Source organism: Podarcis filfolensis (assembly GCF_964270895.1).
Source record: "Podarcis filfolensis genome assembly, chromosome: 13".
Classification (NCBI taxonomy): domain Eukaryota; kingdom Metazoa; phylum Chordata; class Lepidosauria; order Squamata; family Lacertidae; genus Podarcis; species Podarcis filfolensis.
In genome coordinates this window covers 36,426-62,518 of record NC_139615.1, presented here as the reverse complement: position 1 = coordinate 62,518, position 26,093 = coordinate 36,426, and the positions used below count along the sequence as shown (strand labels likewise).

Genomic DNA, 26,093 nt, shown 5'->3' with positions numbered 1-26,093 from the left:
GCCTTGGATACTGTAGTGAAGATCCTTGAATTGCAGGGGTTGGACTAGATGACTCTTGGGGGTCCCTTCCAACTCTACAATTCGATGACTCTATGGAAGCATTCCTGTTCACCCAGGTCTGTATTCTGAGGTGAGGACAGAAGAATTGCTGCACAGAAAATGTGTTTCCTTTTCCTTTTTTTGCATTTTTCAAATTATGTTGTAAGGCTGCTCAGGATTCTTTTGGGAGGAGCAGCAGGGTGGGTATTGTAGAATCACAGAATTGTAAACTTGGAAGTTGACAATCAATGTGCAGAGCAGCTGTAGCCTGACACCTCCCAGATGCAATCCTGGCTGGAAAAGGATCTGGGGCCAGGGCCCCTCCTCTGTTGATGATGGGAGCGAGGAGACTCCGGTGTCTCACCTGCTGAGTCACGGTTCCTCCTGACCCCAAAGGACCTTTCCTGGCAGGCACCCACTCTGGACGCCAGGTGTCCTGGACGGAGCCCAGTCTGTACCTTTCCATTCCCTGAGCAGGGAGCCTGGCGCCAAAGGGACAGAGGGACCTTCCAGGCCAAGTCCCCACAAAAGAGCGCCAGCCCCCATTTTCCACAGCAGCCCAGAGAGACAGGGGCTTCCACCTCCCCCAGCCAGTTTAAAAGAAAAAGGAAAGGGTTGTCTCTCAGTGGCAGAGCACTTCTTCTGCAAAATGGTCCCAGCTCAAACCAGGTAAGCTCTGGGGTTGGGGCAGGCGGGGGGCAAGGAGGAGCCCCTGCAGACCTAAGGATGCTAGTGGTGTTGTCATGAAGTGGGTGCCTGCAGAGGAATGGTGGGAGGAACCAGGTGGGGAATCCCCAAGGGAAGAAGGCGCAGAGCCTGGAAAGGGGTGGTGAGACAACGATGAGGGTCAGAGGGAGAAGAGGGAAAAGATGGGGGTGAGGAGGTATCAGAAGCTGAAGGAGTAACAGGGTTTAGTGAGCAGGAAGAGTCTGTGGCAGAAAGAAGTCCAGAATGAGAGGCAGAAACAGAAGCAGGAGAGTAGGAGGACAAAGGCCAAGAGGCAGAGATGAGTGGGGCTGGTGAAGACTCGCAGGGGTCTCCCCCTCCCATGTGGGGCAGTTCCTGTCCAGTTGCTTTCCCTGAACCAGAAGAGGTATTAAGAGGGTAGCGCAAAGACAAGCGAGACAAAGGAGCCTCAGATTGCTTGGGAAGGACCACGGGGAGGAGGAGACTGAGGCAACTGGGGAAAGACCTTCAGTCCTTGCAACTGCCTCATTGGGGCAAGACCTAGCAGGAAGAGTTGACACGCTCCCTAGCCTGGCCTCCTGAGATGTTCTATTTCTTTGACTAAAGTTGACTAACTGCACTGACTGACCTGCTCCTGACACTTGCCCTGACTGCCGCTGTCGTGCAAGGGTGGGGGGGTTGGTGCAGTTGGGGGCCAGGGCAACTTGCCACCCCCCCACATCTCACCCGATGGCCAGCTGTGGCCTCACATGCCCTGTGGTCCAAGCACAGTGGGCAGCAAAAGAGGACAGAGATGTGACTGGATGACCACCCCATCTTCAGTTCTCCTCCCTCTCTCCCAACACCGAAAGCTGAATGCTGGAAGATTCAGGACAGGTAAAAGGAAGGCCTTCCTTATGCAGTGCGAACTGTGGAACTTCCTCCCACAGGAGGCAGCCATGGCCACCAACCTGGATGCCTTTAATGGTGGAAGAGAGGGCCCTCAATGGCTCTGCTGGGGGGGCTCTGATCGGCAGCCGTGCTTCTGAATCCCAGTTGCCAGTGACCCCAGGAGGGGGGAGCTGCTCTCGTGCTCAATCCTGTTTGGGGGGCATCTGGTTGGCCGCTGTGAGAAGAGGATGCTGGGCTAGATGGGCCCCCTGTGGCCTGATCCAGCAGGCTCTTCTTACAGGGCTCATGGTCAGCTGCGATTCCTGCGTTGCAGAGGGTTCGACTGGATGGCCTTTGGGGGACCCTACCAACTTTATGTTTCTATGATTGTTAGAATCACTGAATCGTAAAGTTGGAAGGGATCCACAAGGGTCATCTAGTCCAACCCCCTTCAATGCAGGAATCTTGGCGAAAGCACCCATGACAGATGGGCATCCAACCTCTGCTTACAAACCTGCAAGGAAGGAGAGTCCACAACCTCTCATGCGAGCCCATTCCACTCTCAAACAGCTCTTATTGTCAGAAAGTTCTTCCTGACACTGAATCTGAATCTCCTTTCTTGAAGCCTTGGGTCTGAGCCCTACCCTCCACAGCAGGAGAAAACAACCTTGTTCCCTCTTCCATGGGAGAGCCCTTGAGATATTTGAAGATGGCTATCCTATTGCCTCTCATACTCCGCTCCTTCAACCGTTCCTCAACAGGCTTGGTTTCTTCTGCTCTCCAGGGTAAGGGGAGAGTCCCAGCACCTGGCTTGTCTGCCTCAGGTGCCCAGCGGTGTTTGGTTGACCCGGAGGGGTCAAGACTTGGCTGCGTGGGGGAAGGGGAAAGCAGGTGGCTGCCCCAGGGCGAGTGGAGGCCTGTCGAAGCCGCCCAGACCCCCGCCCGCCATCCCAGTCAGCAATTTTGCAGGCAGCTGACGAGGCATCCGAGAGAGAGAGAGAGACAGAGACGCAGAGGGAGAAACAGGCCCCGGCAGGTTCACCGTCTGGCCCCGGCGGGAGGCAACAGGGGCGGGAGGGGCACCGGTTGCTTGCCTGCCCCTCTCTGGGGGTGGGCGCCGCTCCTCCCCTTGCAGCTCCTCTTCTCCCCTGCCCCATCCCAGGCTCCAGGGTCGCCTCCCGCTCCGCTGGCACCGAGACACAGGCTCCTTTGTCCGCCTTTGTCCTGGGAACGGGATCCGGGCGGGAGGGAGGCCGTGCCGCTCATTCATCCGCTCTGTGTGTGTGTGTGTGTGGTTCCGCTCCATATAGGATCGTAGAGTTGGAAGGGGACCCCAAGGGTCATCTAGCCCGACCCCCTGCAAGGCAGGAATAGCAGCCAAGGTCTCCCTGGCAGGGGCAAGCTCCAGTGACGGAGAGCGCCAGCCTTCGAAGGAGTCCCGGGAGGGGCCTCCTCCTCCTGCCCGCCTTGGGCTCAGCCTCCCGAGACTTGATTTAATCCTTTTCCCGGCAGGGCGTCGGATGGCGAGTCTCTTTCCGATTGTCCTCTTCTAATCCCTCAAAGGGATTATAGCGCTGAGGGGTTTGTCTGCTGTGGGGCGGGGCGGGGGAGCAGGAGAGGAAGATCAGGGCACAGATGGCTCCAGACAGGCCTTCTAAGAACATAAGAACATTAGAAGAGCCTGGCCGCTGGATCCGGCCAAAGACCCATTTGCCCAGCATCCGAGCCCAGGCATCCTCTTCCTTCCACTCCGGCGGCTTCCAGGAACTGGAATCTGGAAGCAGAGCCAAGCCATGGCCTAGCAGCCCTCCTGAGCCCCTTCCTTCTGCATGGATGTGCCCAGTCCTCTGCTAAAGGCACCCAAGGCCTCCTGAGGGAGGGAGTTCCACAGTCTAACTCCGTGCTTCATGAAGAAGTCCTGCCTCTTTCAACCTTCAGCTTCACTGGATGCCCACAAGGAAAACTTCGTCCTCTTTCTCTGTGCCAGGCATCATTTTACAAACTTCTATTGTGTCGCCTCTTATTCTTTTCTCTAAACTAAAAAGTCCCAGACGCTGCCACCTTCCTTCTCAGGGAAGTCACTTCATTCCCCACGACCCTTTCAGTGGCCCTTTTCTGAAACTTTCCCAGCTCCAAAATATCATTCTTGTGGCCAGGGGACCAGAACTGCACACTGCATTCCGTTGTAGAACAGCCTCATGATCTCGGCAGCTTGATTTTCAGTTCTTTTCCTACGAGCTCAGTCTCCTCTGCTCTCCAGGGTTTGGGGTGGAGCCTTTTCCCACCGGGAAATGCCAGCGGTGGTTGAACTGGGGCTTTCCTTCCGGAAAGTGGGTGCTCTGCCACAGTGGGTGGTGAGGTCCTTCCCCAAATGGCCCATCTCTGCTGCTAAGAGGAGCCTCCGCAAGGAAGACCTCGCAGTCCTTTCCTTGGTGCTGCATGTGGGAGACCAGCCTCCTCTCCACAGGGGAGGTATCTGCTGACTTGCTTCACAAAATGTCGCTTGATGGTAAAAGCAAGCGCCTCTCAAAGCAGCTTGCAAAAAGATTAAACATAAAAATAAAAACAATAAAATATAAAACAGTGAAATTGGGAAAAATTCACAATATGTTAAAGCATACAAAAAAGTTAAAATACTAAGTTTCACACCAGCATTTCTTTCTTTGTATGCTCTATTTTATTTTGAAAAAATGATATCTAGATACAGAATAATAAGAATGTCTCCAGGAGTACAGATATTGGTTATTTCTGAGTCAACAGGAAATATAACTTTTAACCCCGCTCTGACTCCCACATAGTTATTTTTTGTTTGCAATCCACACACAGTGCATTCTCTAGAATAACAGCATAACTCTATTACAAGTGAGACAAAGTATAAGAATAAGACCAGAAAATAATATTTAAACACATCATTAACCATCTTTAGGTGCCCGGCAAAAATGCTCCTCTTCAACCAGGCCCTGAAATCTTTTGAAGAAGAATATAAAAGGATAAGATCATCGCCAGTAAATGCAATGAACAAGATGGGAATAAAGTACTGAAATATAAATACAGGTGTTAAGTGTTCCACAGTATGAAGGAAGATGCTGTGTATAGTCTTTATTAACACAACCAGGGGCGCTGACTTGCCAGATTGGGGGACACATGGCATGATGTCACAGGATGCGTTCTGCCCCCACCCAGCGTCTGAGCACTTGTGCGCTGGGCCAGGTCAAGCTACGCGGGCGTCCTGCTCCTGCTGCTCTGATGCCGGCACTTGCGCACCAGGTGGGGAATGGGGATGGCGGAGACGGGCTCTGCACTCGGCCTCCTCCTTCTCCCTGCGGTCTGAATACCGGGTGCTGGTGAACACAACTAATAAAAGAGCTCCAAGTTGAAGCACAGCAGCATTTCTAAACATTTGTCTAACAAGAATGTTTTTAGCAGGCGCTGGAAAATATTATTATTAATAATAATAATAATAACAATAATAATAATAATCCCAGCTGGTTGGGTTTCCCCAGCCACTCTGGGTGGCTCCTAACAGAATATCAAACACAATAAAACTTCAAACATTAAAAAAAACTTCCCTAAACAGGGCTGCCTTCAGATGTCTTCTAAAAGCCAGGTAGTTGTTTATTTCCTTGACATCTGGTGGGAGGGAGTTCCACAGGGCAGGTGTCACCACCGAGAAGGCCCTCTGCCAGAGCAAAGGCGCCTGCTCTCTCTCAATTGGCAGGGAGTTCCAAAGTGCAGGTGCTGCCGCACTAAACAATCCAATGCTTTCAACTGTGGAGTGGGGATTGTTGTGTGGCACCAGCAAGAGTAGGTAGGGCTGGACACAGTGCGTCTCCCAGCTGCTCTGTGCAGAGTTTGCTCCTCTTCTCCCTGGCTGGGTCTTCCTGCCCTCAAATCCACCAGATGGAGAGCTCACCCCCCCACACACTTCTCTCCCCCCTCCCAGAATACTCTAATTTTGATGCCTCAGCTCATGACCACCAGGAATAGCAGTGGCTGGCCTGGGAAGGCCACAGGAAACCAGCGGGAGGAAATTCTGCTTTGAGCAGCATTTGTCCCAGGCAAAAGCACCCAGCTGGGCTCAGCCTTTGGAAACAGTTTGCCGCAAAGCCATCGCTAAGGAGACTGTGGCTTGGACTGCTCTGAATAGCCATAAAGAAAACAAAACACGTAGCGAAGACTTCCAAGCAGAGCCCAACGTGGATGTCCCCCCACCCACTTGGAAATGTCCTGGCAATGCTTCGCAGGGATGCCTCACACTCCTGGCCACTCCGAAGTTGCAAATTGCTTTGAATAAAATAAGGAAGGGATGTTTTCTTTGAAATTGTGGGTCAGTTTCTGTCTGAGTAGGAGTGTGCAAGTTTTCAAGAACCCACACAGCTTAAGATGAAGAGCTCTGTATAGGTCTTTAAGAGTATGGTTTCTGATTTGATTTCATTTTGATGTAAGCTAGGACCCATCACTCCACATTGTTGTGAGTTTTTGGGGGGTGGAGATGGGGGTGTCAGTCTGCATGGTGTTCTGATTCCTGTGGTTCTTGAAAAGAGGAGACTGAGAGGAGAGATTATAGCCCTCTTCAGATATCTCAAGGCCTGTTGCATGAAGGAGGGAGCAAGCTTGTTTTTTTCCTGCTCTGGAGGGGAGGACCCAAACCAATGGATTTGGGTTACAAGAAAGGCGATGATTCTCGGATCCAGCAAGGGTTAATATGTAATGGAGGATTCCATTGCTGGGCTGGTCAGTTAAGTTTCCTAAGCCCTGGTTGCCCCCTAAGCATTCCCTTTGTCTAGACAAAGGCTGTTGGCCAGGGAGTTAAGCACCATGATCAGCCTCCCAAAGGAAGGAGCTGGGTTGCCAGGGCTGCAGTTAACTGATGGTGGGCTAATGGGTGGGCTCACCTGCTCACCTGGCCAGGATACTGGAAGAACAGTGTGTGAGCAAAGCTGGAAGCAGGCAGGCAGAGACATGCTTGATTCCTGCTTGATGCAAAGGCTGTCTATGGGAGAAGATATACCTTTTGGGGGTCTCTATGCTGTGAGCCCCTCCATCCTATGCTTAGGTTGTATATTTTGTTGTTTGTTAGTCATGTTCGACTCTTCGTGACCACATGAACCAAAGCATGCCTTGGAAACTCTCATTTAAAGGTTTTTCTTTTTTTATGTCCATGGAGTTTTCTTTTTCTCCCCCCCCCCAATTTTTTTATTGGTTTTCACAGAATTATAAACAAACAAACACATAAAACAAACAGACATAAATCATAACCTTATTAAAAATTACACTTATTAACATTGTTAAGTGACCTCCTCGCTTCCCCTTGGTTGAATTTCAATGCATATCCTTTTAATGGTTTTCCAAATCACAGTTCTTATAAAGTTTAACTTGAACATTAACATCCTTAGATCTTTTCGTTTTGAAATTAAACATATTAATTCATCACTTAACTTATATAAAATCCTAAGCCAATTGAGTAACTGCAAGCTGTTTCCAGTTAATTTAACTTGACATATTTAACTAAGTAATCATTAAATTTAGTCCATTCTTCCTGGTACTCCTCCTTCTGGTTGCGGACTCTTCTGGTTAGGTCAGCTAGCTCTGAAAAATCCACCATCTTCATCTGCCATTCTTCCACCGTTGGTAATTCTTGTGTTTTCCACTTTTTAGCTAGTAAAATTTGAGCAGCAGTTATGGCATACAAAAATAATTTAACATCTTTCTTGGGCAATTCCAAACCTGTTATTCCAAGAAGAAAGGCCTCTGGTTTCTTTATAAATGTATATTTCAATTTTTTTTTCAATTCATTATATATCTTTTCCCAGAAGTCTTTCACCTTGGGACAGGTCCACCACATATGATCTTTGGATGATCAGACAGCAAGACTCTGTTGCACAGTGCACTGCATTCGAATCCCAAGAAATCTACACCCCCCATCTCTCTATCCAGGCTGGGAAGAGGCAGTCACCTGCCAAGGCTCTTCCCCTTGACAGCTGGTGCACAGCAGGTCTGGATCCGGGGGGGGGGGGTGGTGAGAGTCCTCAGGAGGGGCTGGGCAGAGAGGTCTGGGAGGCTGCATGTGGGGCCTGGACGGAGGCGTCTCTCTCCCCCACAACCCCGCTCACACGAGTGCTGGAAAGGAACCTCTCCCTACCACTCCCTGGGGCAAAGTCCTTCCCGGATGCAGGAGAAGCCAGGCGGTGATGAGTGGCGTGTGCACCTCAGAATGGGACCTGGACGGCTTCCAGGGATGGCATTTGCTCTGCACAGTCACTGCTGTAGGGCCTGTGACTCTCTTTCCTCATGAAAACAACCCCCAAAGTATCCAGCTTGACTTGGTTGTTCAGTCAGAATCTCCTTTTTTGCTGTTTGAATCCATTTGTTCAGCTCCTATGTACATATGTATGTATATACAGTGGTACCTTGGTTTACGAACTTAATCTGTTTTGGAAGTCTGTTCTTAAACCAAAACCGTTCTTAACCCGAGGCTCACTTTCCCTAATGAGGCCTCCCGTTGTCAGTGCCCTTCCATCATTCGGATTCTGTTCTTAGACCAAGGTAAAGTTCTCAAACAGGAACATTACTTCAGGTTTTGCGCAGTTTGTAAACCAAATCGTTTGTAAACAGGACTGTTCTTAAACCGAGGTACCATTGTACAGAAGAATGTAAGAAGAGCCTGCTAGGTCAGGCCAGTGGCCCATCCAGTCCAGCATCTCCTTCTCACAGTGGCCAAAGAGTTGTCCACAAGCAGGATTTGAGCTCAAGAGCAACTCTCTCGTGCCTCGGTTTTGAGCAACTGGGATTCAGAACACAAGATCCCGACCACCGACGGTGGAGGCAGAGCAGAGCAATTGCGGATAGAAGCCATTGATAGCCATCTGCTCCATAAATTGGTCTAATCTTTTATGACCACCACTGCTTCCTCCTAGGGGAGGGACTTTCACATTTTAATGGTGTGCTGGGTTAATGGTTAATGCTTTGCGTGTCTGGTGGTGCTGGGGTGTGTGTACTGGGAGAGGAGACCCCCCCAGTGAGCTCACCTGCTCCTTCCATGTCTGTGGCCCCCATGTGGGCACCTCGCTCCCTGGCACAGTCACAACATACTTCCCAGAGCAATGGATACTGAGGGTGCTGCAATATATGGCCACTGCCCCACACTTCCATGTATGAAAGAGTTAAGCGGATATAAGACCTCAGGCTGCAAGGGTTGAGTCGGCTCTCAGCAGCCTCTGCGCCCTGCTTCTCAGGGAGATTTTAAAGCCTGCATCTTTGCTAACCCTAATATTGCATGATCTTTTTCGTAAGGAAACAAAGTACTATTCTTTTTAAGTCGTTTGGAGCCTCTCTTTTTTGTTCTTTGTTTTACTGCCAGCGAATAGAGACATGTTTGCTGTAACTTCTGGCAACTGTGAGTAAAATAATGCCTTATTTGCAAAGTTAAGTGTGTGATTTATTGTAGCCTAAGCGTTTGTTTAAAGGCAGGTGACGAAATCTAACTAAGTTTAAATGTGCCTGGAGCAATCGCCATTGCGCTGAACTCTGCTGCTGCAGAATAGGCATATATTTTCCAACTCTCACTTTCCAACAGGGGGCGCCTCCCACTTGCATAATATTTGTGGGAGGGAGATTTCTCAAGCAGTATATCCCCCTCCCCATCTCAAGGCTGAGCTTCCATGGGGTGGAGAAGAGCCAAGCTGCTGCAGGGGCGACATCTCTTCCTGCCCCCGTTCCCCTCGCCCCTGCATTTTAATCGGCTGTAGGATCGCTCAGCGCCTTACTTCAAACTATAGGGAAGGAGAAAGACATCTACTTCTGCTTCATTGACTATGCAAAAGCCTTTGACTGTGTCGACCACAGCAAACTATGGCAAGTTCTTAAAGAAATGGGAGTGCCTGATCACCTCATCTGTCTCCTGAGAAATCTCTATGTGGGACAAGAAGCTACAGTTAGAACTGGATATGGAACAACTGATTGGTTCAAAATTGGGAAAGGAGTACGACAAGGCTGCATATTGTCTCCCTGCTTATTTAACTTATATGCAGAATTCATCATGCGAAAGGCTGGGCTGGATGAATCCCAAACCGGAATTAAGATTGCCGGAAGAAATATCAACAACCTCAGATATGCAGATGACACAACCTTGATGGCAGAAAGTGAGGAGGAATTAAAGAACCTTTTAATGAGGGTGAAAGAGGAGAGTGCAAAATATGGTCTGAAGCTCAACATTAAAAAAAACGAAGATCATGGCCACTGGGCCCATCACCTCCTGGCAAATAGAAGGAGAAGAAATGGAGGCAGTGAGAGATTTTACTTTCTTGGGCTCCATGATCACTGCAGATGGTGACAGCAGTCACGAAATTAAAAGACGCCTGCTCCTTGGGAGAAAGGCGATGGCAAACCTAGACAGCATCTTAAAAAGCAGAGACATCACCTTGCCAACAAAGGTCCGTATAGTTAAAGCCATGGTTTTCCCAGTAGTGATGTATGGAAGTGAGAGCTGGACCATAAAGAAGGCTGATCGCCGAAGAATTGATGCTTTTGAATTATGGTGCTGGAGGAGACTCTTGAGAGTCCCATGGACTGCAAGAAGATCAAACGCATCCATTCTTAAGGAAATTAGCCCTGAGTGCTCACTGGAAGGACAGATCGTGAAGCTGAGGCTCCAATACTTTGGCCACCTCATGAGAAGAGAAGACTACCTGGAAAAGACCCTGATGTTGGGAAAGATGGAGGGCACAAGGAGAAGGGGACGACAGAGGACGAGATGGTTGGACAGTGTTCTCGAAGCTACAAACATGAGTCTGACCAAACTGCGGGAGACAGTGGAAGACAGAAGTGCCTGGCGTGCTCTGGTCCATGGGGTCACGAAGAGTCGGACCCGACTAAACGACTAAACAACAACAACATAGGGAAGGAGGACGGGGCCGTTAATCCACTGAAAGCAAGGCAGTCAACCCCCCAGGCAGACTCTCGAAGGAACAGCGGGAGCTTTTGCTCCGCGTGGAATATGGCTCGACTCAACACTTCTCTCGTTACCCAGAGGTTGTCCTCCTGGGCTGCCCGGGCAAAGGCAGAAGAGGATTCTCTTCTCTCTGGAGGCTTTTCAAGAGAAGTCGCGAGGGCACCCGTCAGCCGTGATTCCTTCGTTGCTGGGGGTTGGGCTAGATGGTCCTTGGGGATCCCTTCCAACCTTAGGATTCTATGATTCTGTGATTCATTGCAAGGTTTTAAAAACAGAGGTCAGGAATTCGTTCGCTGTGATTCCTGCATTAATGAAGGTGGCTGGACTAGATGGCCCTTGGGGGTCCCTTCCCACTCTGCCATTCTGTGATTCCAATACTGTACGTCTCTCCTACGGGGGAAGCGCACTTTCCGGCGCTGGGTCCTCCCTGTCGCAGCAGCGCCCCTTGCCGCTTGTGCGGGGAAGCGCAACCGCAGACTCCTCCGGGCCCCCTCCGCTCCCCTGGGATCCAGAGCCGGGCGCTCGCTCGCTCGCTCGGGGCTGGAAGAGGCACGTGAGGTCACGCACAGGACAGCTCCCTGCGGGACAGGAAGGATGCGACCCCCACAGATTCCCGACAGGCCTCGCTCCAGCCGCTCCTTAAGCACTTCCAGCAAAGGCAGCGCCTGCTCCGCTGTGGAAGCGGCTCCCGCCCCAGGAAGCATCGCAATGCGCTTATAGCAAAAACCTCGGGCGCGACGGCAGGTGCAATAATGCTGGGTCCAGTTCTGTTCGCCTCGCCTCAAGAAGGATGTTGCAGAGTTGGAGGGGGTTCAGGAAAGGCAACCCAAATGACGCCCCTGTGAAGAAAGGCTGCTTTATAGTTTATAAAAGGCGAATAAGACGATAGAAGTGTATAAACTAGTGTATGGCATGGGAACGTGGAGACAGCGGAGAACTTTCCTCTCTCCTTCTCCAGGAACAAGAACTCGTGGGCATCCATTGAAGCTGAAGGCTGGAGGATTCGTGACCGATGAAAGGAAGTCCTTCTTCACGCAGGCAAACAGGGGAGGCAGCGAGGGCCACCCGCCTGGATGTGACCTGTCCCGCTCTGTCTTCTGCGTGACTGACAACCCTCCAGGGATATCGGGTGAGCCCTCTCCCGTCTCCCTACTTCTCCACGGTAAACACACCCAATTGTTTCAGGTGTTCTCCAGAGGTCACCCATCCACACCCTGGCCGACTCTTCTGGACATGCTCCAGCTTCTCAGTGGCTGGGGGTTGGACTAGATGACCCTCGGGGTCCCTTTCAACTCTACGAGTCTATAATTCGTCGCCCAGGTGTGGAGAATGAGAGGCTGCGGAGGTGAATGTTTTAGGTGGGTCTGGCCAGCGTCGGCGGCTCATTGGCCAGAGCAGCAGCACAATGGAGCCTCCATGATCAGAGGCAGCAGGAGGCATCTGCGTGCCAAGCCCTAGCAGAAAACAGGCAGACAGGCAGGGAGGGGAGGGCTGCCCCCGCTGGACTCCCAGAAGCAGTTGGCTGGACGGAAATGGACGGAGAGGACTCCGTGGACGAATCTCCTTGGGTCTCCCCAGGTAGAAGCATAGAATCGCAGACTTGTAGAGTGGGAAGGGGTCCCGCGGGTCATCTAGTCCAGCCCCCAGCACAGAAGCCACCCAGTCGCTCTGATGCAGCTTCGACGCGCCTTGGCGAGGGGCCTTGTCACTCACGGACCAGCAGAGGGGAAGCAGCTGGGTCCCTCCGTCCCTCGCCCCCGCTCCCCCCCCCCGCAGGATCGCAGTCTCTCCCCGCCCCCGCCGTCTTGCATCCGCCCCTCTGGCCCGGCAGGAGAGGCGGGGGGCGCTAGGACCCCTCCCTCCCTCCGAGCCCCCCGCGCGGCCCCCATTGTCTCTCGCCCGACGGGCCGGGCGGCGCTAGGGCCGGGCGGCGGCGGCGGGCGCGGGCTGGCCCTTGCCATTGTCTCCGGCCGTTTGCTGCGCCGCGCTGCGCTCCTTTGCGCGCTTCTCGGCGGCGGCGGCGCGCTCCTTCCCTGGCCGGCCTCGCCCGCAGGGGCGCTTCTCCCTCCATGGCGCCGCTGCGCCTGCTCCTCCTGCCGCTCCTTTGTGCCGCCGCCTCCGCTGGCGGAGAGACGCGCGGGGCGGCGCGGAGCTGCGCGGAGAGCCGGCAGGCGCTGGCCGGGCGCGGCTTCGCCCTCGCCTCGCTGCCGCCCAGCCTCATCTCCGGTAAGCGGGCGCCCCGTCCTGGCACCGCTGGGGGCACGGGCAGCAAACTTTCCTGGCCGTCTCCAGGACGTGGATCAGGGAGAGGGGCGTCTCGCGTGGGTCCCCACCGCCCCTCTTCTCCGGGTCTCGGAAGGAAGTTGCGGGGAAGGCTCCCCCCACGCCCCCCTCGCCCGGACGAGGCGGCCGCAGAGCGAGCAGCAGGGCTCGCGCCACCCCTCCCCCCTCGCGCCATTGCCCCTTTTCTCTGGGCCTTTCGGGCAGAAGTTGCGGAGAAGCCCCCCATTTTCCCAAGTCCGACGGGACGTTTTCTCCGTCAGTCCATTCAAGCCTCGTGGAGGGACGCTTCCCCGACCGAGGGACCCCTCACAGGCAGCCATCGCCCCCCGCGCCCGTTCGCTGCCTCTTCTCTGCCTCCTCAGCGCTTCAGAAGCCCCTCTCCACCTCTCCTGTCCTCCGGAAGGGCTCTCCGTGTTCTGTGGAGTTGGGGGGGCATCCCCTGTGCTAGCAAGGAGGAGCACCCCCAGCCCCCTCCATTTCTCGTAGCTTCTTTATTGTACCTCCAGACCACCTCCTTTTCTCCAGGCAAGTTCACAGTGATGCCCCTAGTTCTCTTTCTCCTCTCCGTTTTCTCCTCACGACAACCCTGTGAGGTCGGCTAGGCTGAGAGAAGGCAGTGACTGGCTCTGGAGGTTGCTGAGTGGGGGAATTTGAACCCTGGTCTCTCCCAGGTCCTAGATGGACACGCTAACCACTAGGCCACCACTCTCATGTGTTTATGTGGAAACTGCTCCTGGCTGCAATTTTGCCACACACTCCAAAAAACCCCACTCTCTGAGACTCCTGTGTTGCAGGGGTTGGACTAGATGACCCTCAGGATCCCCTCCAACTCTACAATGCTGGGCTGCGGAGGCTGCCACCGCCTTTGTTCCCCCATGAGGGGTGGGGAGCACTTCCCTCCAGCTGTGGGGCCAGGCAGGCTAACAGCAATCCTCTTCCCCCCTCCCAGGAGAGCACCTGCGCATCTGCCCCCAGGAGTACACCTGCTGCGCCAGCGAGACAGAAGAGCGTCTGAGTGAGCAAAGCCGGGGGGACCTCCAGGGCCTGGTGGGAGAGGCAGCTGGCTTCCTGCTCAGCACTCTAGGCTCCCGCCAGCGCCGCTTCCAAGGTGAGGTGGAGGGAGGGTTCCAGCACCTCCCTGTTCCCTTTGGGAAACCCCAGAGGCTGTGGGACCCCCAACCCACTGGAGGGCCTGAAGGGCTGGATGAAAGTTATCCCCCACTCTATGCCAGAATCTGCTCCGGATCCTTAAGAAAGCAGGGGGGGTCCACCTCTTGGCCAAGGGAGCTTCTGGGGTGAGGTGGGGGGCCTTTTGCCCTGAGCAGCAGAGGAAGCTGGTCTGCCACCCCCAACTTGGCTTGTTGCCTCCCCACTCTCCTAGTTTCCAATTTCCACCCAACTGCACACCCGCTTTGCACCCCTAAGTTGTGCAATGGGGCGCTGCAGCTTGCGGCTGCCTGGAGGCCTTTGTCCTGCACCCCAAAGGGGGGCAGTAGTGAGGGAAGCGCAATGTGCACATGCTCAGGAGAAGGCTCCTTTTCGGAGGCAGAGTTTTGGCTCAAGCTACCTTCTTCCTCCTCTTCCTTTTCTTCTTCCTTTCCTTCTTCCTCTTCCTCCCCACATCTCCCTGCCCCCACAGACTTCTTCCGGGAGCTCCTGGCAGGGGCAGAGCAGTCCCTCCAAGCCATGTTCACCCGCTCCTATGGGCGCCTCTATGCCCAGCATGCCCGCCTCTTCCAGGGGCTCTTTGTGGAGCTGCGGCGCCACCTGCAGGGAGCACGACCTGGGCTGGATGAGGCCCTGAGCGACTTCTGGGCCCGCCTGCTGGAGCGGATGCTGCCCCTGCTCAACCCCCAGTACAGCTTCACCGAAGGCTACCTGGAGTGTGTGGGGCACCAGGCAGAGGGGCTGCGGGCCTTTGGGGACAGCCCCCGCCAGCTCCGCGTGCAGGTGAGTCCACCCCCTGGCCCTCCTCTCCCCACCCTCCATAGGACGCCACAACACCCTCTTGCTTCTTCATGTGACCCATAGTGAACCCATGGAACTCCCTCCCACATGAGGCAGGGATGTCCACTAACTTGGAGGGCTTCCAAAGAGCATTGGACAGATGCACAGAGGAGGAGAGAGCTCTCAGGGCCACTGGCCGGACTGACCCTGCTCTGCCTCCACATTTAGAGGCAGCAGGAGGGGAGAAAGGCTATTGTGCTTGGATCCTGCTGGCAGACTTCTTACGAGCATCTAGCTGGGCCCCTGGCCTGATCCAGCAGCTCTCTCCTCATGCACTTGCAAGGGATGGGTTCAGGCCACAGGGACCCCCTCTTCTCTGGGGCTCATGTCAGCCCTCAGCTGTGGGGCAAAAGGCAATTTCGGGCTGGAAGGAGTCCAGAAATGTTGACTGAGGCGTCCCTGACTTTGTGTGCAGGATCAAGAGCATAAACAGTTGGCTTCCAGCTGTGCCTGAGTTCTCCACCAACTCTGGGCGCAATGAATTACCCATAGATCCAGCTCCCAGCCACTGACACACACACACTCATTCCTGCATGGGTGGGGCTGCCATATCTTGAAGAGCAAAAAAGAGGACAGCCTGAGTTGCTTGGGCTGGCCGTGGTGTGCACAGCAGCCCGCACCTGAGCCAAAAACAAACAAACAAACAAACAAAACTGCACAACCCAGAAATAAAAAAATATCCCCCCAACCCTGAACCTTTGTTTTAAAATGTAAAAATTCCCCCGGATGGGCTTGTTGGCCCCCCAAAAGAGGACATATCTGGGATTTCATGGGCGTATGGCAGCCTGCATGACTGTGGGACAGGTGGGTGGGAGGGTCGGGTGTGGGTGGGTGGTGCAGGATTGGCCCCCAACATGTTGGCACCTGAGGCAAAATGCAAAATTGCCTCTCATCTCTTGCCCAGAGAAGGCAGGTGAGCGAAGATCTACAGCTGGAATGAGCTGGGGATGAAGATCTACATCGGGAACAAGGCAGGGGGAGAGACCAGCAGCACCTCCAATTGGCCAGGAGGCCACTGCAGCATTGGGTGGAGGGCACCACATTCCTCCAGGGAGTGCACCACATTCGTGGCAGCAGTGGGCCATGCATTCCTTGGAGTCCGGATCTGATGCCCCTGTGGGTCCCGCCTCACCTTGCCTCAGGGGTGGGCCATCCTGGGCTGTGTGCATGCATGCATGTGTCCAGCTGCTCAGCTGCCCTTCCTGGCCGCTCTGTCCTGCTCCCCTGCAGGTGACTCGCGCCTTCATTGCTGCTCGAGCCTTTGTCCAGGGCCTGGTGACCGGACGAGACGTGGTGGTCCAGGCAGTCAAGGTGAGAAGCCTGACATGGGTGAGCTGCCCCCTGCCTGGGAAGAAGGTTACACTTCTGCAAGCAAGCATCTTGCTAGAGGGAAGGAGCCTAGATGGGCAGGAAATAATAATAATAATATTAATAATAATAATATTATTATTATTATTATTATTACTACCTGCCCCCACCCAGCGGTGCTCCCTAGCAGTCAGCTTTGCTCCACTGCCCCCACCTTCCCTCTCCCCACACCCCACATTGCTGCCAAAGTCCTCTCCGAAGGAGCAGCAATGTTGGGAGGATATCAGATCAGTCGCTTCTGGCTTGCAAATATCTCCAGGGAAAAGGAAGGACTACTTCACACAGAACCGTTAACTTCGAGTGGGAAGGGATCCCCAAGGGCAGTGCAGGAATCCTACTCTGGCTCCACAATTGGAGGCAGTGGTGCTTCTCAATAATACCACTTGCTGGAAACTGCAAGGGGGGAGAGTGGCTCTTGCGTCCGAATCCTGATTCTGGGTTTCCTGCAGGCATCTGCTTGGCCACCATGAGAACAGGAAGCTGGACCAGAAGTCCCTCTTTGGCCTGATGCAGAAGGATCTTATGATGTTCTGCTGAGGGTTTCATCTGTAGACATGAGAAAAGAGAGACGGGTGGGGGATGTAATGGACGATGCAGAGAGCACTTTTCCTTTGCTGCCATCACAAAGAGTTTATCTGAGCACATGCAGAGAGTTTCCATTGCAGGTCTCCCTTGGGGGACTCTGGCTGGCCAACTGAGAGAGCAGGAGGCTGGACTGGAGGCACCACTGGCCTGATCCACAAGGCTCCTGCAAACCTTGCAATTGCCCTAAAGCCGGCAACGGATGCGCCTGGGAGAGCGTTCCTGACACAGGTGGTGCTTCTGGCACCTCGGCCCTCTGTCCCTGGGAACCTGCACTAGACAGTGGGCAAAACATCGGAGCTCTGATGACAGGGAGGGTCAAATGCCAGGTTTGCCTAATGGAGAATGCAGTGAAGGTCAATAGGAAGGGGGTTCCAAAGGGTGACCTCTCTGCGCCTCCTCTGTGCCTGCAGCCATCCTGGGAGAATCCTCGGGCTGCCAAATGCTCAATCTGTTCCCCCCATTTCTCCCCCCAGCTCTCTCCCAGCGGAGAGTGCCGCCGTGCCCACATGCGCCTCTCCTACTGCCCACTTTGCCGTGGGACTCCGGCCCTTAAGCCCTGCAACGGATTCTGCCTCAACGTCATGAAGGGCTGCTTTGCCAGCGCAGCGGAGCTGGACCCCGAGTGGGAGCGCTTTCTCGGTGAGCACACCCCCGGGGGGGTAGGGGGGGCTGGGGGAAAGGCTGGCAGTGGGAAATGGCAGGAGGCAGGGTTGGACGAGGGGAGAGCTTGCCCTCAAGTGGCATTTTAGTCAACTGTGAGGCAGAGTGGTGCAATGGGCATAGCCGAGTCTTGGGCTTCAGCTGGAGAAATCTCTGATCAGCCGGGGAGCTCCCTGGAGGCCTTGAGGGTCAGCTTGCCATATATCTAGAGGGGACTTCTTAGATTGGTAGACCTGGAAGGGGCACCAAGGGGCATCTAGTCCAACCCCTGCCATGCGGGAACCAAAACAAATGCCAGCCTGGGTTTCTTGGTAGAAAGGCAAGATGAAAGTCTGAGTCTGGCTGGCTGTTCCGCTCAGTGCAAGTAGACAGGGTCTTTGGGCGGGGGGGGGCTCTTTCCCCTTGCCCCAACCTAGCCCCCTTGGCCCACTCCCTCTTTCTCCCTCCCAGATGCTTTGACCCAATTGGCCGAGCGCCTCGGGGGGCCCTTTAACTTCGAACTGGCGGCTGACTCCATTGGAGTGAAGATTTCGGAGGCGATCATGTTCCTGCAGGAGCACAGTGTCCAAATCTCAGCCAAGGTGTGTATGGGGGGACAGGGAGAATCTGACTCCTCTGCTCCTTATTATGCCAACCCACCTGCAGGCAGGCTCAGGAGCACACCTGACACAAATCCAGAGTGGAGCCCCCAAGATGCTTGGATGGCGCTTTGTACGCCTCATTCCAGCATCTCCTGCAGCCAAGCATCTTGCTCTGCTTTCCTTTGGAACCCATCAGCAAGGCTGAAAGGGGGGGGGGGCTCTTCGTCAGGGCAGACCAGGACCTCCAGGCACACGGCCCTGGCTTGCGCCCTGGGGAGGTCACTTCAGCACTAGCACAGTGGTTTGACTTCACCCCTGGAGATGCACTCCATTATCTCTTGAGACAGACAGATGCCAACAACCTGCAGACAGACCAGCAGAGGTTGGGCAGGCATCTGTCAGGGATGCTTAGCTGTGATCGCTGCCTGGCAGGGGGTTGGGATAGATGATCCTGGGGGTTCTCTTCCAACCCTACAATCCTAGGATTCCCTGTCAGATGCCCATCCAACCTCTGCTTAAAACCCTCTGAAGAAGGAGAGTCCGCCCACCACCTCCCCAAGTAGTCTCTTTTAATGCCCCACAGCTCTTCCCCTTAGAAAGTCCTTCCTGAGGTTAAGTTATAGAATCGTAGACCTGCAGAGTTGGAAGGTACCCCAAGGGGCCATCTAGCCCACCCCCTGCAATGCAGAAATTTCCACTGAAGCATCCAGAACAGAGTCCGCTTCCCCTTCCTTGCCGTCTGAATCTCCTATCTGAGCTTTGGTCTCCTACCAGCTCTGGCAGCAGAATGCCTTTGGCCTACATGCGGACTTGAGGGAGCAGCTTAGAGTGTGGGTGTTTCTGGGGTGCTTGTGGGGGTCACCTGTGCCTTCTTCTCCCCTCAGGTGTTCCAGAGCTGTGGCAGCCCCCGCCCAGCCCCCGCCCGCTCTCGCCGCTCCCCCCGGGAGGAGGCCAAGCGCCGCTTCCGCACTTACTTGCCCGAGGAGAAGCCCACAACCGCGGCAGGAACCAACCTGGACAGGCTGGTGGGTATTGTAGGGACCCCCCCCCGGCTCCACCTGCATGCTACGTCCCAGAGCTCAGCCTTGAACTCGCGCCTCTTCTGCCTTGTCAGCCTTAGCCTTTTGCATTCCAGGAGATGCTGCCCTTTGGGGGGGGCCCTGTCCACCCTGTGACAACTCAGCACCACAACCCTGCATCTCGTGGTGTGTATAAGAACAAGCAGACAGCTTGTTGCAACACTTGGGGCTTCTTAGTTTAGAGAAAGGGCAAAGAAGCCGCAGAGATAGGCGTTTATAAAATTATACAAGTTGTGGAGAAAATGGATGGAGAAAAGCTTTTTCTCCCTCACCCCTAATGCCAGAGCTTGTGGGCATCCTATGAAGGGGAATGTCAGAAGATTTGGGGCAGAGGAAAGGAAGCCCTTCTGCATTAATCTCTGGAATGCCTTCTCCCAAGAGGCTGTGATAGACTGCAACCTGGATTGCTTTAAAGGAGGACTGGACGAATTAATTCCACCCCCTTCTCTCCCCCCCCCCCCCAGGTGTCGGATGTGAAGGAGAAGCTGCGTCTAATGCGGCGCTTCTGGGTGATGCTTCCCCACGCCCTCTGCAGTGACGAGAAGGTGGCCGCTGATGTCACCAACGAGGACAGCTGCTGGAACGGGCAGGCGAGGGGCAGGTGGGGTGGGGTTGGACTCCGCTAAGGGTGCAGGCAGGGAGAAAAGGACAAGGTTGGACTCAAGGGGAGATGGGGAGCAGGGTGGCTGGATTTCTCTCCCCCACCTTGAGGCTGGAGGGGACAGGGGGCACTTGACCCGTGAGGCTTTTGGGGATACATTTGCACCCAAGCCCCTGAGCATGCCTGTGAACCTGGTCAGTGGGTGGGGCAAGACTTTCCCCATGCAGAGCTCAGGGCATCTTTTCAGCCACCATGAGAACAGAAGGCTGGACTAGATAAGCCTTTGACATGACCCAGCGGCAAGGCCTTTCTTAAATTCTTACAGATCCTCCAGGTCCAACGGCAGTCTCTCTTGATTCCTGGGTTCTTAGAAGTACTAGGCCACTGTGAGGACAGGATTGTGAACCAGATGGGCCCCTTTGGCCTGATCCAGCCACCAGGCTCTCCTTAGGTTCTTTTGGGGCTGGGTGCTCGGTGCATTGTCCGCCTAAAGGCTCTCCCCCCGCACCTTTCCCTTTTCCCCCTCCCAGGTACCTCCCAGATGTGACGGGTGATGGACTGGTGAACCAGATCAACAACCCCGAGGTGGAGGTGGACATTTCACGCCCTGACATGCCCACGCGGCAGCACGTCCTGGCCCTACGCAGTGCCACCTCCCGCCTGGTGGGCGCCTGCAATGGGCAGGACCTCGACTTCCAGGATGCAGGTGAGGCCCACAAGCCCCTTCCGGGCACCCACTCCCCACTCTCCTTGTTGGGAATCGGAGGAGAGACCCACACAGCAGGAGTTGCCCCCAGTTCCAGTCACCACACTGGCAGCTTAAGGTCCAGAAGATAAGGCTTCAGTAATACAGTGCATGATGCTAATAGATATACATTCAGCTTGGAGGCTTTGCAGATACAAATACAGATAAATCAAAGCGTAGAGTAGCTGCAGTTTCAAACGTAACATGAACTTGGACTCACTGACTGACCAATGAGCTGATGTGCCTTGATCATTGAGGTAGACCCAGGTTTCCAAACTTGGGTCTCCAACTGGTTTTGGACTACAGTTGTTATAATCCCTGGTCACTGATCCTGCTAACTAGGGATGATGGGAGTTGTAGTCCAAAAACTGCTGGAGACCCAAGTTTTGGAAGCACTGGTGTAGACCAGTGTTTCCCAGCCGTTTTCTGACTGTAGTCCCCTTCCAACCTTGTTTCCTTCCTATGCCCCCCATAGACGTAGCCAAGGGGAGACTGGGGGGGGGGGGCAGCTGCCTCCCAATAAGAAAAAATCAACACAAACAAAAGCCTGCCCCCCCATCAAAAATCCTGGCTATGGCAATGCCTGCCCCCGTCCTACCAGTAGAAAGGTAGCTATTTAAATGTTTTGTTTGTAAATAGAACATGTTTTATTTATGATTGTCAGGGCTGCCCAAGGTCCCAGCTCACAAAGGACCAACGCTGCTTCTTGGTTAAGTACAAAAGTCTTTATTGAAGTTCAGTTTCACTTCCAGAGCCGCAGCGTGCAGCTCTACGTCTCAACTGTTAGACCGCTGATGCTCCGTCTGAGTCTCCTCCCCCCTGACACCAATTTAAGATTCTAGCCTTACTCCACCTCTTCCTCAGTTCCTTCCGCCTCTGGTTGCGCCTGGCCGTTGGGGTCTCGCCCTTTCTAGCCTCTTCTGACGCTGAGTCCCCTGAGCCTTCCCCCTCCCTCCGGCGGGCTTTAGGAGCTGGTTCCCCATCCGGGTCTCCTGCTGTTCCCCGCGCCTGTACATTTGAACTTGGCGCGCGCGCCCAGCCGGTAACTTTCCTCCTGACCGTTTCACTGCTGCTGCTGTCACTGCTTCCCCCTCTGGGGGGGCTAGCTGCAACTGACCTCCCCTCCGTTGGAGGCATGGTCAGCCCTGACTCACTCTCTCTCCCCGCTGGAGGAGACGCTGGCCCTGACACATGTGACTCTTCCCCCCCACTACGCTCTGGTGGGGAAACTGGTCCCAATCCCCCACTACTGCTTTGGGGTTCCCCTCTGTCTCCTTGTTTCTGGTGCGTCCCCCCTGGGACCCCCCCTTGCCCTGACCATAGGCGCCCCCTTCTGGGAATCTTCTGATTTGCTGGAGAAGCTCATGGAATCTCTCGGGCCACTGTCATACTCCCCTACGCTGCCCTTGGATTCTTCCCCTTCGCTCTCCATTTCCTCTCTCCCCAGAGCTCCTGCTCCTGAGTCCCTGACAATGATGTTTATAATTTATACAAAATAGAATCACATAAAATGATAGGAACATAATAAAATATTGCTGGAGCAGAAAAACAGAATCATGGAGCTGGAACGGACCCCAAGGGTCATCTAGTCCAACCCCCTGCAATGCAGGAAACTCAGCTCAAGCATCCAGGACAGACGGCCATCCAAGCTCCGCTTAGAAACCTCCAAGGAAGGAGAGTCCATACCTCCTGAGACAGATCCATCTTCCATGTATTATAAAAAGTAAACACTTATTTGACCTCAGTTATTTGACACAAAGGGGGAAACCCACAGATACAGTCCAAAAGGGGCACAGGGAGTTCTATATATATGGGAGAATGTTTAAAAGCAAGTGGTCCTCACTGACCTGGTGCAAAAACATATTGACATCTGGAGGAGCCCTGGCTGCCTAGATCAAACACTCTAGCCTCCCACACCCTTCACTGTGGCTTTCCTCTGAGTAGACACTTACCGTATTTTTCGCACCATAGGACGCACTTTTCCCCTCCTAAAAAGCAAGGGAAAATGTGTGTGCGTCCTATGGAGCGAATGCAGGGGGGAGGCAGGCGGGAAAAGCCCCCAAGAGCTTCACACAAGCTCCGTGCGCTCTTGCGGGCTTTTCCACAGGAGGGAGAAGGGACTGACTGGCCGCATCAGTCCCTTCTCCCACCTCCCAGAAAAGCCAGGAGAAGCCGCGATCTCTTTAAAGGAGTGGCGCGGCTTCTGCCGGTTTTGCGGGAGGTGGGTGAATCCCCCCACCTCCCAGTAAAGCCAGGAAAGCCCTGCGCAGCGTCTCCCGGCAAGGAGAGGCTGCAGGGGGCTATGGAGTCTTTAGCCCCACGCAGCCTCTCCCGGGAGGGAGAGGCTGCAAAGGGCTAAAGGGGAAGCCAAAACAGTGAGCGGGATCCATCCCGCTTGCTGCTTTGGCTTGCTCCATAGCTGTGCGCAACCCCTCCGGCAAGGAGAGGCTGCACGGGGCTAAAGGGGAAGCCAAAACAGCGAGCGGGATCCATCCTGCTCGCTGCCTTGGCTTGTGCCATAGCCGCGCGCAACCCCTCCGGCAGGGAGAGGCTGCACGGGGCTAAAGGGGAAGCCAAAACAGCCAGCGGGATCCATCCCGCTAGCTGCTTTGGCTTGCTCCATAGCTGCGCGCAACCCCTCCGGCAAGGAGAGGCTGCACGGGGCTAAAGGGGAAGCTAAAACAGTGAGCGGGATCCATGCCGCTAGCTGCTTTGGCTTACTCCATAGCTGCGCGCAACCCCTCCGGCAAGGAGAGGTTGTGCGCAGCCTGTACGCTGCTCTTTGGGGCTGGGGGAAAAAAATTTCCCTTGATTTCCCCCCCTAAAAACTGGGTGCGCCCTATGGTCCGGTGCGCCCTATGGTGCGAAAAATACGGTAGTTATTTACCAGCTGCAAGTCAGCAGCACCAGACAAGCCCCCTTGGTTAGGTGCTGGGTGGATTTCACTGCCGACTGGCCCTGCAGCCCTTGGCAACATCTAAAGGCCCTGATCCATCAGGCACTGGGGTGGATTGCACCCTGCGCCTTGCAGAGTCAGGCCCAGGCGGCCAGCGGGCCCAGCACTGGCAGCAGCAACAAGCAGCTCTGGAGCTCCCAGCCCTCCCCAGTGCCACCCCACCACCCCACTTGCCTGACCTGGGGTTCTGGATTGCAGGCTCTGCTGGTCAAAACAGGAGCCTCAGCGACCGCCCTCTCACATCAGAAACAAGCCAGGACCCCCCCCCCCACTTGGGATGGGCTAAGAGGATAGCCAGCCAATCAGGATTTTTTTTTTAAAGTCCCCCCCTTCACTTCTCACTTCCCTCTGTGGCCCCCTAACCTCGCGCTCTGGCCCCCCATTTACATGATTTTCACCTGTGCCCACCTTGCAATATCCTGGGGGGCTTGGGCCATATGGCTCCCAAATGGGAACCATTGATGAAGACAGCTGACTGACCTTGCACCTACAAGGGGGGAAATAAATTAAGCCCTCCAACACTCCCCCCCAACCCCAGCTCCTAGGGAAGCCTTTGGCTCTTAAAATCACAGAACTGTACAGTTGGAAGGGACCCCAAGGGTCATCTAGCCCAACCCCCAGCATAGCTGTCTAGCAATCAGTTGGTGGTGCCTAGACAGAAAGGGGTGGGAGCAACCTGCCCCACCCCCGTCCCTCTCTGGCAGGGGCTTCCCAGCGAGGGCTCATCCACATATCCATTTGCCCCATGGTTGTGGGAATGTCAGCTGGGTTTCCTGTGTTAGGAAAAAGATCTAGGTGCGAGGCTGCTCAGTCCCCCAGCTGGTCGGGCAGAGCCCGCGGGTCCCTGCAGAATAAAGGAAGGAGTCCAGCCAACCGGAGCAAATAGCTGTAGACCAAAGTTTATTGCGCAATAGGTTCAAAGAGCAAATTTTGAACCCCGAGGATGGGGTGACAAAGACGTTTAAAACTTTCCCACCATATCCCAGAATACAGTTTGAAGGGGAGGGGTTAACCTTGGCAAACATGTCCAGACAAGTCCTTGGTACAAGATTAGCATAAGCAGACATGGCGGGGCAAGACTCAGGTATAAGATTAGCATAGACAAATATGTCTTAAGTACCCACCACCCAAAAGTACAATAGAAGTTCCTTTGCATGTCTCGAGCCTGAGGCGAGTCAGGTGATGAGATTTGGCTTCCTTTGGCTAACAATGAGCCCAGCAATTGTCACCTCTGAGAACTTCCTGGAGTCCTTTTGCCAGGGGAAAATAGCTTTGGAATGGGGGGAACTGGGAAAGGAGATGATTTTATATTATTTTTAAAGCTAGGTGACCTCCCTGAGCTGTCCAGTTGGAAGGATATATTCAGGCATAATATTTGTAATATTTAACTTCAAAGATGTGTCGCCCCCCCCCCGTAATTTCCGTAACACCTGCAGATTGGCGCTTGAGAGTACGAGACCTTTCCACCCTCCCCTCTCTTTTCTGTTCCAGATGAGGACGGCGGGAGCGGATCAGGTGCTGGGTACAGCGAGGACCGGCCGGCCTTGGGGGCTGGAGCAGGGAGGGCTGGGGGTTCCCCCGCGGGATCCCGCCCTTCTTCTGATGCCCGCCCACCTCGCAGGGAGCGGCCTGGGAAGGGCTCCTCCTCCTCCTCCCGACAGAACCACAGTGGGGGGCGGCCAAGCAGTAGGGCTGGGCTGCCCCCCACAGGGGCCACTTTGCAAGCCAAGGTCTTTTCCCCCCTCTTCCTGCTCCTCCTGCTGGGGGGCTGGTGACCCCCACAGTGGTTTGGCATCTCAAATGGATGACTTCCTCTGGCATCACCCCCTCCCCCAACACCACCAGGAAGGGGGGAATCTCCCTCTGCATCCAGTCAAAGGGGGGCTGGATTGGGGCTCTCATTCTCCCCCATGCAAAACCCCCCACTCACTTGTGAGGTGGGGGTTTAATTTTATGGGAATGACAAAGAGAGGCGGGGGGGGGGATTGGGAGTCAAGTCTTGTAGGGTGGGTTTTTTTATTACCTGGGGAGGGAAACCAGGGTTTTTTTTAAGTGGGGGCTGTAAGGAGAGGCCTAGCAATGAACTTTCACTTCTTTTCTATACCTTTGAGTTCGCCTCTCTTTTTGGTGGGGATCTAAGAGGGGGTGGGGTGGGTGAAGGGAAGGGGGAGAGGGGGGCAGACAGCTGCCCCCTATTTTCTCCCTCTCAGAGGAGGGGGGCTAGCAGCTTGTAGGTGAAGAGGCAGCCCCCTCCAACTAGGGCAGGGACCAGACTTACATTTCTGCCCCCACCCCATAGGCTGTCGATCCTTCTGTGGACCTTCGAGCGCATTGGGGAGGGGGTTCCCAAAGCACTGAGAAGCCCCCTTTTTTAAGCACAAAGGAATTTGTCTTATTTTCTGGATCTGTTTTTTCTTAAATTATGGAATAATAAAATATTTAATTTATTGATGTCCTGCTTCTGCCTTGTCTTCTGAGGTTCTGGCAGCGGCCTCCTTGCTTCTGCCTTGTCTCCTGGGGTTCTGGCAGTGGCCTCCTTGCCCCCCCCCTCACTTCATGGCTTCCAGGAAGGGTCTGAGGGGAGTGTGGGAGCTTGTGCTCTGCAATTCTGCCCTTCCCCTTCCTGCCCAGACCCCAAACACAGGATGGAGAGCGAGGGCTGGGTCAGATCCTGCTCTTCTT

General features: G+C 54.5%; 1 protein-coding gene and 2 long non-coding RNA genes across 6 annotated transcripts; 1 reads left to right on the top strand and 2 right to left on the bottom strand.

Annotated features, from left to right (window-relative positions):
- Positions 1 to 6,763: 6,763 nt before the first annotated feature.
- Positions 6,764 to 11,024, bottom strand: LOC310746745. Its single transcript, XR_014540791.1, has 2 exons — positions 10,481 to 11,024; positions 6,764 to 9,361 (listed from the first exon to the last, which is right to left on the bottom strand). It is a non-coding gene; the product is annotated as an uncharacterized lncRNA (long non-coding RNA).
- Positions 11,025 to 11,294: 270 nt separating this feature from the next.
- On the top strand, positions 11,295 to 25,862 carry LOC310746743 (glypican-6-like). Of its 4 annotated transcripts, none has more exons than XM_083580727.1 (10): positions 11,295 to 11,708; positions 13,779 to 13,937; positions 14,469 to 14,779; positions 16,067 to 16,147; positions 17,263 to 17,428; positions 17,900 to 18,030; positions 18,915 to 19,055; positions 19,574 to 19,710; positions 20,241 to 20,416; positions 24,903 to 25,862. In XM_083580727.1, the coding sequence occupies exons 1-10, from the start codon at positions 11,459 to 11,461 to the stop codon at positions 25,184 to 25,186; spliced, it is 1,836 nt and encodes a 611-aa protein (XP_083436853.1). In that variant the 5' UTR covers positions 11,295 to 11,458; the 3' UTR covers positions 25,187 to 25,862. The 4 variants fall into 4 exon arrangements, with proteins under 4 accessions (XP_083436853.1, XP_083436854.1, XP_083436856.1 ...); XM_083580728.1 differs by having other exon boundaries at positions 11,296 to 11,675; XM_083580730.1 differs by lacking the exon at positions 11,295 to 11,708 and adding an exon at positions 11,936 to 12,124.
- Positions 22,325 to 24,972, bottom strand: LOC310746746. The gene is made up of 3 exons (XR_014540792.1): positions 24,842 to 24,972; positions 23,330 to 24,184; positions 22,325 to 22,402 (listed from the first exon to the last, which is right to left on the bottom strand). It is a non-coding gene; the product is annotated as an uncharacterized lncRNA (long non-coding RNA).
- Positions 25,863 to 26,093: the final 231 nt, after the last annotated feature.

Excerpts from the sequence above, each read along its gene's own strand:
- LOC310746743 (XM_083580727.1), top strand. The coding sequence starts at position 11,459 with ATGGGAACGTGGAGACAGCGGAGAACTTTCCTCTCTCCTTCTCCAGGA. Across the intron at positions 11,709-13,778 it reads CGTCTCCCTACTTCTCCACG|GAGAGCACCTGCGCATCTGC; the intron begins GTAAACACACCC and ends CCCCCCTCCCAG. Across the intron at positions 19,056-19,573 it reads GAACCAACCTGGACAGGCTG|GTGTCGGATGTGAAGGAGAA; the intron begins GTGGGTATTGTA and ends CCCCCCCCCCAG.